General features: G+C 44.6%; 1 protein-coding gene across 10 annotated transcripts in view; it reads left to right on the forward strand.

Annotated features, from left to right (window-relative positions):
* LOC116384620 (autism susceptibility gene 2 protein-like) overlaps window positions 1–10,303 on the forward strand; it is a 143,050-nt gene extending 132,747 nt beyond the window's left edge. For 6 of the 10 annotated variants that reach the window (XM_031849456.1, XM_031849457.1, XM_031849460.1 and 3 more), the window contains 8 exons: window positions 591–662; window positions 785–814; window positions 1,125–1,196; window positions 1,965–2,097; window positions 2,906–2,989; window positions 4,199–4,282; window positions 5,096–5,348; window positions 6,160–10,303. In XM_031849456.1, the coding sequence (XP_031705316.1) occupies window positions 591–662; window positions 785–814; window positions 1,125–1,196; window positions 1,965–2,097; window positions 2,906–2,989; window positions 4,199–4,282; window positions 5,096–5,348; window positions 6,160–7,456 (2,025 nt within the window). In that variant the 3' untranslated portion in view covers window positions 7,457–10,303. The remainder of the gene's footprint in view (window positions 1–590; window positions 663–784; window positions 815–1,124; window positions 1,197–1,964; window positions 2,098–2,905; window positions 2,990–4,198; window positions 4,283–5,095; window positions 5,349–6,159) is intronic. The other 4 variants (XM_031849452.1, XM_031849454.1, XM_031849453.1 and 1 more) reach the window with 4 other exon arrangements.
* The last annotated feature ends 204 nt before the right edge of the window (window positions 10,304–10,507 follow it).

Raw genomic sequence — 10,507 nt, forward strand, 5'->3', positions numbered from 1 at the left:
GGGGGGGGGGGGTCTTGGGATGTGTGTTTGTTTGTGGGGTCTGGTGACCCAGGTCACCCTGCAGGATCGTCCTATCCCCGATGTAGGGATGGATTAATACAGCTGATCTAGGCACTTAGAGAGGAGATCGGAGAGATCGGAGATGTGTTTCTCTGGCATGGCTCGGCATCTGCAGCTTCATCACAGTTTTATCTACAGTAGCAGTCATTGAGGATTAGTGATCGTGCTGCTGGAGGAGGATATAAGGTTAGAGTGATGCTATCACTAACTAGAGGATCCTCCAGTGCTTCTCGCGTTCCCATGCCTTGGACATCAACCTTGAACTGTGATACCTATTATTGAAATACTGTTATGTATCATGCAATATATCAAATTACAATTAAATATAGTATTCCTTTTTATGCTTCCTCAAAGTAATATGACCTCATATAATAATTTTGAGAATCATTTTATGAGGCTAAAGTGTTTATGCCATAGTGTACAGTAAATAAGACATTCAGTTTCTCTTTCTCTGATCTATAAATGTTTCAAATTTCGTAGATTTGGTTGATCACCATGTATCCCTTTCCTTTTGTCTCTCTCTCTGTCAGGCATCTAATTCCATCGACGTTGGGGGACGTCCTGGAGGAGTACCTCACACACTCCTACAGAAGGATCCACGGGTAAGCATCAGGCCGATAGCATCCCGAACCACTCTGCTCTTACTCTGTGTCTTTTAGTGAAAGCCAGACGTGACTATTTATCATTGTTATTGATGATAATGATTGTCCGTTTGTCCATACAGATAACAGATCCATACAGGACATCTGTTAGGGTAAGTGGTTGCCCTGTCCATGTTTTGTAAAATGTTTCATCTCTCTGGCCAGGCCACAAAGTCTAAAACTGCAAATTTTTCATCAACTCCTGATCAACAAAAATTCAGGGTATTGGCTGCATTTAAGGATAGCTTTGAGGTCTCTATTGAGCTAAAGTCAGGGTTTGATTTTCTTAATCCGTGTCCTGGTTGAAAATTCTGAGGAGTTCCCACTTTGTAGTTTGGCCAGAAAATATCAATGCCAGAATCCATTTTTAGCTTCCTATAGCAAAGCCAGCAGGCTAACCTCAGTTTCTCTCAAAATTTTTAGAAACCTGGCAAGTGGTGTGCAGTGCATGTCCAGATCGCATGGCAGATCTACCACCACCAGCAGAAAATGAAGGTGCGTGAGATGGATAATGATGTCTTTCAGGAATCTTGCTGTCATGTAAAACCAGATACAGTATATTGCTAATGAGTAGGGCTGATCATGTCATCTGTAAAATAATCTATAATCGTGTTACTAGATTAAGAACAACCATCTGGGTGGGAAAAGGCAGATTACAAAAAAGGAACATAATGCTGTAAAAGCTAATAACAATACAAAATTCAACAGAAATGGTGTCTTGTTAAGTGTTCTCCAAGACTTCATCACATTCTTAGAGTTACAGTTAAAAGGTGACACTTTCAAAGCAGACGTAAAGGCTCTGTGCATGGCTCACTCCACCTTAAGAGAAAGATCATGAACCGCCACATTTAAAGCACTCAGTGACAGAATTAGTAGTTGAAGTAGTTGTTGTGTTGTAGATTTGAACACAAAAAAATGCTTGTGTGGAAATACTCCTCTCACTGACAGAGGATGGTGTGGCCTTGCCATGGAGATCCTCTGCTAATGCCTCATGCCCAGTGATGTCAGCCCTTCTCCGGCTTTGAACCCCCGTTACTAAGGATTTAGTGTCCCTAATCAGCTTACATATATTTGTTATAACACAGTTGGCCAGAATTGGAGACATTGTTGATGTTACTGTCTTCCTCTGATCTCTCACCCAGTGTAGCCGAGGATAAATCCCTCTCACTCCGTAGTTGGAAATGTTTGGTACTGTAGTCTACCGACCTAATTATTTGTTTGTCTGTCTCCCTCTCCTTTTCTCTGCCTCTCTCTCGATTATAGCAAATGCAGTTAGATCCTCACAAACTAGATATGAACGGGAAGCTGGACCTGTTCAGTCGACCACAAGCTCCAGGAGTCTTCCCAGGGTTTCCGTACACTCATGACCTGGCACGACCCCTCTTCTCTTCCACAGGTCAGTAAGGTCTCCCAGTACCCAATGCAGGGGGGATGATCTGCATCTTAGAAGACCAATTATTCGAAACACTGAAATTATCCGATTTTCAAAGCCTTCCAGTGCCATTTTTGTCTTTATGCAAATGACCGTTTATAGCCGTATGTCAAAATTGTTCCTTCACCACTGTAATGAAAAGGCATCGTTTATTTTCGCTCATCTCGTGTAATGTTCACTTAATTATAGGGCCTTTGTTGCAAATGTTTTGCCAGTAAAGGGAGTCAGATATTGCCATGAATATGGATGACTCTCAGTTAGGTAATTGACTGATTTTCCCTGCGTTGGAGGGCAACAGAGAGGCGAACGGCCTTTGACTGGTAATTATGCAGTGGTGTGTCAGAGGCACTGCTGTAATTGGTTCTTTCATTAACAATTCATGGATTATGGGTGATGGTAACCATGTTTTGTGAAAGAGGCCAGCTTGTTGCACAGTCAGAAACTGACCTCAATAAGCAACTATAGACTCACCCATTGACACGCAACAGCTGCAATAAAAGCAAAATGTCAATGGCTAATTTGCTCAATGGCATTACTCAGCCACCTCCAAATTCCTCTAGCTTACATGTATATTCAACAAGTTTGTGATGCTGTTTTTAATGTTAACTCTCATTGACATTTTCAGTCCTGGTTAAATAGGGGTCAGAATTGTGATTGTTTTTTGATGGGTAATAATTTTGGTTATTCTCTCTATGGTTAATTTGAATGTATAACTGTCTGATTTGTCCGATTGGATAATAATGACACTGTTCTATCCTCTCTGCTCTGATAGGCTCTGGTCACCCCGCTCCTTCTCCGTATGGCCACGTCCCCCACCCTAGCGGCTTCCTGCCTCCTAGCCATTTGGCAGGTAAGTGTAAGTAACCCCATGTTCAAATCTTTTATACACTTAGCTCCTCTTTCTCTCCGTCTCTCCCTCCCTCACTCTCTCTCTCTCTTTCCACTCATGTTTTAAACACATTACAAGCCACCAGGGTGTAATTTGAAGCCTAGATATTTGTTGATCTCAGGTTCATTTTAGGGTTAATATTTAGTCAGTCAGTTGCGGCAGTTCTTGAGCCAACTCGAGGTTCATGGTAATGGTGAGGTAAGCCATCATATAATCAGACATCATGATTCATAACAGTCTGAAATAACTCTGTCTGGGTTCATTAAGAAGACTTAGCTAGCCTAGTATTCAGTCTCACTGGTATATGCAGTGCAACAGCATATATGCTATTTTCTATATGTTTGATAAGTAATTCAAGTAAGGGAAGGTGGTTAATGATGTTGGATTTATTTGTGCATTTCATTATTTTGTATTCATTCATTTATTTTCCTCCATTCTATCTGAAACACTGTTTTGGTTCAGAGTGGCAAGTGGATTTCATGGAATAAGCCCTCGAGTCGATCCATTTTGTGCTTATGAATACATGGTGCACTGAGGAGATTTAGCGAACAACGTTTTCGTGACCAAGGAATTCATGTGTGAGGCCGAGCAGATTTCTTCATTGTTGTCTTTTCTAATATATTAACAAGCCCCAGAGCTGAAAATCCTTAAACCCTAATCTGTTGATAAGTCCTGCATTTCCTGATGGATTTTTGGGGAATTAAAATGGGACTGCAAATTATCAGTTGATGAATGTTGTTCACTGACTTCTCAGGGTAAATGTTTGTCTTATTCCTATAAATTTGGAGGCTTTAGTCTGCGTCAGCGGAGCCCATCACACACACCAATTCTCCATTTAAATCATTGTGGTCTGTCTAGCCTAATTCTTACAGCTTCTAATTCCCCTGTCCTAGCACTATTTTCAGCTCAGCTCCAACAACTCAAAATGAATTTCCCCACCAAGCAATGTTCTTCCAATAGCCCTCGCAGGGTCAGGGACACTCCAGTTAGTGGCAGTGAATCCAGCATCCAGGTGACCTGGCTATACTGCAGGATTACCAGGCAGAGAGCTAGGGTGGCAGCGCTAAAAAAACAGAGCTCGCTTGTAAGAGAAAAGCCGAGTGGAACGGGTTGGTGTTGGGGTGAGCACCGCCAGCCAACCCCCCCTTTTGCTAATCCCTGTTTGGCATTTTACAGATCCTTTCAGTCGCTCCAGTTCCTATGGCGGCCTCGGCAACCTTTCAAGCAGTGCCTTCGGAGGATTAGGCAACCCTTCGCTTGGTAAGCGCTGGCCCCCTCTCCTCCTCCACCGCTCCCCCTTTCAATCTGGCCCCCGTGGCCAGTAACAGAACAGAGCAGGACAGCGTTAGACCACAGGAAGAGCCAGGAGGGGAGGAAAAAAAAATCAAGACACTTAGCTCTAGTTTCTGTGTCAAAACAGCTCTAGCCCAGGGAGGCCCAACAAGGCAGCACAACACACCACAGCAAACCTCCTCCATGCCTCCACTTCATCCACCAACCATGTCCCCAACAGTCTGGCTTTAATCTGGCTGTGCTGCTGCCAACAGGCACTCTCAGGTCCGCTGTTTGGTGGCAATTCATCTATTAATTATTTGACAAGCCCCCTGTGCACCACCGTGGAGGGCTTTCTCTTTTCCCCCCTTGCATCATTCTCTTTATGCCTTTCTCTCTTTCTCTTTATCTCTCCTATTTTTGTGTGCCGAATTGGTCACCCTGTTGTGAAAATGGATGTGATTGGAATAGACATGCTATGGAATGCTAAGGTCTCCCTTGGCTTTTCACAGCCCTCAGCTCCAGAGGGCAAGTGAGTCTCCCCTGTTCATCCAGTGCAACAAAAGGAGGGGGTGAGAAGCCCTTTTAGCCCAAAAGCAAATGAGTAGATTTTTTTTTTCTTTGGTGGGGGGGAGCCATTAACCTCTACCTCTTTCAAACAGCTTAAGTGAGAGAACCTCCAGAGACAAAGACAAAAGCAGCTTTTGTTGTCGAGTCTTTCTCATCTTATGTGTCCTCAAGAAGGTTTTGTGCCCAATTAACTTACAGTGGGTCCCACGTCTGTCTCCCTCTTCTCTCCAGGGCCCAACAGCATGTTTGGCACCAAGGAGGGGCCAGGAGGACTGCCCACGTTTGGCAGCCCCCACCACGACACCTGGAACAGACTTCGACGCACCCCGCCATCTTTCCCCACCCCTCCGCAGTGGCCCAAAACCGCAGACACTGAGCGAAGCAGCTCAGCCAACAGCCATGAGAGAGAACGAGAAAGAGAAAGGGAGAGAGAAAAGGAGAAAAGAGACTCGTCCATTGGGAAGGACGAGAAGGATAAAGACAGGTGAGTTTGAGGCAGATGCTAATTTTGCTTTTTTATGTGCTTTTTAGGTATTAATTGGAGGATATTTGATATAACTCTGTGAAAAATTATATTTCTGCTGTAATTTGATTACTATCCATTTTAACTGTCATCACAATTTAACATTTGACCTTGGACCTTCACTGTATTGTTTCAATGCGGTATGTGATAACCACAGGAATGGAGCACATTTTCTTATCTTACACAAAACAAGTGTGAAGGACAGAAATTGTAAATGTTTTTATACACATAACAAAACTATCCTCATAATCATGATCACAACTCTAAAGACGTGGCCTCAAAAATGATCCCTTTTCCAGCTAGTATTAGCATATATATGAGATGATTAAATTATGTTTGGACAAAATGAAAATCACCCAAATCAGCTCTGGAGATAGAAAGATGTACTGTCAAAGACAAAAGAAAAAGTGTGACAGTTCTCCAGTCCATTAGTTGTACCCGTGAAAACTGAAATAAATTGAATTTGTGGGTCCAACAAGGGCATAGACACAACTCAAACAGGCAACAAGCAGCTCTGAGAAAAGTTATCTGTCAAAAAATAATTGGAAGGATCTCTGTGGATGATATTAAAGCAAAACGTAGAGTTTACTCAAAGTTAAAGACAGTAGACATTATCAGAGGAGGACACAAGCATGGTAACCTGTATTGATGGAAAATAAATTATGAATTGAGTCACATATTGTAGAAATGTAAATCATCCCTAAATACAACCCAGCTACATGATGCTTGTTTTAACTGGCACTAACTAAACAGTTTTATTATGTCATTGCAGGGATTCCGTGGATCGCAATCGTCACTCCAACCGTTCATCTCCGGCCTCTGCGCCAGTCAGCTACCAGATCAGCAGCCTGATACGCTCAAACAGCCAGAACTCCTGTGATTCGGGTCGACATCACAGTGGAAGTGTAGATCGGGTCCGTGAGGCGGAGAAGGAGCTGCTGGAGCGCCACAGGGAGTCTTCTGCGCTGGGTGATGTGAAGGTGAAGGAGAGCCGCTCGCCTGGCAAGGAGATTCTAGAGAGGAGATCCTCAGAAGACTCCATCAAACCCGCTCAACGTTCTCCTTCCCCATACTCCAAGGCAGTGATCAATGAGCAGGGCATGAAAATGGCAGGTGGGCCCCCACCTACACTCAAGGACAGCGAGAGGAAAGAGCCCTCACCCGCAGAGCTCCTCCACAAGGTGAAAAATGACATGAAGATTAAGGAGGAGAGGAAGGAGGAGCAGGAGGTCATGGTGGTGAGTTCGGAGCCTGCCCCCCAACCACCAGCCCAAGCTCTCCCTGCTCAAATCAGCCAGCCTGTAAACCCGCACCACCACCATCCACCTTTGTCCCACCAGCATCTTCCCTCACCACGCGGCAGTGACATTCCAGCACCTGGCATGCATGGTGTCCCCATGGCACACTCTCTGCCCCTTTCAATGAGTGCCATGCCCCAGATGGGAAGCCTCAATGTGCTGGACCGGGCGCGCATGGCTCCCTTCATGGGAGTGAGCCCACTGGCAGGAAGAGAGCGCCTGCCCCACCCGGCCTTCCCTTGGGACCCACTTAGAGAGGCCTACCGCAGCCTCGACCTGCAGCGGCGCATGGACTTCCAGCTCAGGGCCGAGCAAGGACATCGATTCTCCAGTGTGTACGAACAGGAGCGAGCCTACCGCGAAAGGGAGGCTCACGACTACTCCCACCACGAGCACCTGTTAGAGGTGCGCAGGGAACACGAGAGGATGAGACAGCATGCGGAGGAGCGAGAGCGCCTCCACCTGAGGGAGGAGCTGGACAGAGCACGCCTCCATCAGCTGCATCAGTCCCCCATGGAGGGCCATCTACCCCACATGGCCCCCTTTATGCCCCACCTAGGCGGCATGCCCTACCCTAGACTCAGCCCATCCACAGGACACAACGGCCCTCTGAACAGAACACCTCCGACTGCTGCACTCAGTGCGCCCCCGCCCCTTGTACCAGCCGGCAGTGCCAGGCCAACCTCACCCAGGAGGACTACCCCCCTCACCACCCAGGACCCACGGGACTACTCCCCATCTCGCAACCCCAAAGAGGTAGAGGCTCGGTAGCTTCTTAGAAACGTGCACAAAGTCTTACTAGACGCACTCCACACGAGCCCCACTCTCCTAATCTGAAATGTTTTGTGAACAAAATGCACTGCTCTTAACCAGATAGGAGCAAAACTTCCTAAGGGAAAGAGTATGATTGTACAAAGTAAAGGTGTGTAAGGCTGATTAAGCACATGCCATGACTTTATTTTTAGTGGACTGGAGGTTGAATAATGTCGGTCAAGAGAACATAAATATGTGTATGTTTATATCCGACTTAAATATTTGATAATTATTAATATATTAATCAAATACCTTTTTTTCAGCTCCATGCAAAAGGAAAGGTCCTGAAATGAGTTTGTACATTTCTTATCCTTGTTCCATGTATAGATATAATTTCTATGAATTTTGTGCATTAGTCATGCCTTTTACAATATTTATCCCAGTTGATTGTGAGACATATCCATTATGACCCACTGTAAAGACTGGATTTTGTTTCAAACTTCAGTAATTTAACCTCATGGTACCAGGATATCCTCAATGATGACAATGTACAATGTTACATTACCGATTTGTTTTGTTCATTTGTTTTTGCCTTTGAGATATGCAGATAAATATATATTATGAGGTCTTTGTTCAGTCTCTGTAAAGAAAACTCATGTACATAACTTGTTGATATTCCTTTGCTGCGAAATTACAGTGTAAATTTATTAGTCTTTTTAACCATTTCTAGAAAAATGAAATGAAATGAAACTTGGGGAATCACTTTCCTGTTGAATATCGTGGCAACAGACATGCCTGGCCAATGGATGAGAAGTATGATGAGAGGGTGTTGTAGGGGGGCCGAGAAGGATCATCTGCAATCTATGCAAAGCAGCACACAGCACCCTAACGAAGAAATCACCCGGAGGGAGCAGACAATACTGGTGATACGGAAAGATACTTGGATTAACACTTGTTTATAAATAATGATGGAATTATTAAAAGACTTCCAAGTCAAAAACTGGACCAGCCCCAGACAGAAAAGGAGGACACTTTTTAGTGGGCGGCAAAAGGACTTTCTCTGTCAACCTTGTGGTGTTGTGCAGTTGTTTTTCTTAGACTCTTGTATACAAAACAAGTAGAGTTTTAGGCGTGCAAAAAAATGAAAATGAACATTCTTGGTTTAAAATGTACGGAATAAAGTTTGGACCTAATGTCATACATGTGTTGCTTGTCTTTCCTCATGGCACTCGTCGTCAGTGCTGACTACAAGTACTGAACCGGTCTGTAAGCCAAACTTACTGAGTTGAGTGTTGATGTTAGGTTGATAGTTTTGCCAATAATGCTCGTGCCTCAGATTTCAGCATTTAGAGTATTTGCTCATATATATCAAGCTATCAATTTGTAATCGTACGGGCAACAGACTTGGCCGGCAGAGTAGCCTATGCCATGAGATCATTTGACCATAATCTGTCATACATGGGCTGCAGAGCTCCTCAGAGGGGATCGATGAGATTGGGCCAAGGCAATACAGGGAGGGACTAATAGGACATTGATTTTGTATAAAAGCAGGTTTTGAGTGTTTGTGTTGCAGGTAACCGGTATTGACTGGCAGCCCAGCCGCATATTGACGCGCGGTCTGGACTCATTAAGAGGAGCAATGCCTGGGAGGCAGGCTATCGGATGGTGGAGGACAGGCTCCTCTCTCTCTCCTCATACGCCCCCCCCCCCCCTCTCCTCATGCACACCACTCATCTGCTTTTCTAATAAGGCCGGAAGGCGCTCTGGAGTGGGCCGTGCAGGGAGCCGCGAGGCGCCCCGTCCTGTTATTGACAAGACCTCGGCTGTGCTTGCCGCCTGTCCAGAGACGGCCAATTCATCCTGATAATGCCTCGACTACTCATCTCGCTGCTGTGTGCTGTGAGACACACCAATCTTGTCCCATGGTAGCAGCCCATAATGACAGCGTGGATCAAACCGTGGCCAGGTCATTAGGGGATGTTATTGAAAATCAATGGCGCTCCTGTGTCTCGCACACTCCGGCAGTTTTTTTTTTTTGTTTTTTTTTTTTGAAAGGGCTCCTTGAAAAGACTGTTTGCCAGAATGAGGCTGGCGTATTGGGAAGACTTAAATCACTATCACTTTCAATTTAGGCTCCAGGTAATTGAGCCACATATTCCTCTGACGGGTAGCATCTGTCAGTGGCCAGCTTCACTTTAGCACTATGTGCTTTTAGTCCTAATCATCTGGTCAACAACGGGTACTTAACCCCTGTACTTGTTACAGCATAGTGATTTTTCCTGTAACTATTATTTACCAAGCAAGCTTTGGAAGAAGAAAAACACACACCTTACATTTTCCCCCGACTCAATCACTCTGTCCATCTCCATCCATTTTAACGGCTGAGTGTGGAACGGCCCTCCGGAGATGAAAAGCTCCATCAATTTCACTCATCGTCTGGCAAGGTCAATTTATTTCAACACACAGTCCATCATCAGATGGGAATCAATTGACACATTGCCTAGCATATCCAACCCAAGGTAGGTTATTACAGCTTCTGCAATTGTCAGCTCTTTTCCAAAGCTATTCTTCACATGTCCAGGCTATTTTCTTTTTTGTTTATGATTTTCTATTTTTACTTGTTCATAATTTGGAACACATTTCCTGTTAAATGGAGCATTGTTACTGTGGCAGGGCTTTGCGTAACAGCAAGTCAAAAAAGCGACTGATACAAGATTGAGGTTTTTTTTACACATTTCTCCACTATAATCCCAATTAATAGGATACGGTGGTATCTGAGGTAAGACATTGTTTTATTGTTCCACTAATCCTCTTCATTTATCTGTGAAAAACCTCAATGCTGAGGGTTTAGGATTGAATTTTCATGGTCTCAAATGCCTCCAAAAAGTGCTTGGCACAGAGCTCACCCCAGATTCTACGAACAGTGGAACAGGCCTAAGGGGCTTTTATAGTGCACAATGGCAGCTAATAACACAGTGCCAAGCTAATAAGATGGGCAACAAATGAATGGTTCAGCCCAAGCTCCTTTTCTCTCTTGCTCACTCTTCCCCCACTGATAAAACATCTATG

Source organism: Anarrhichthys ocellatus, unplaced genomic scaffold (genome assembly GCF_004355925.1).
Source record: "Anarrhichthys ocellatus isolate YVR2014 unplaced genomic scaffold, GSC_Weel_1.0 scaffold9, whole genome shotgun sequence".
Taxonomy (NCBI): Eukaryota; Metazoa; Chordata; class Actinopteri; order Perciformes; family Anarhichadidae; genus Anarrhichthys; species Anarrhichthys ocellatus.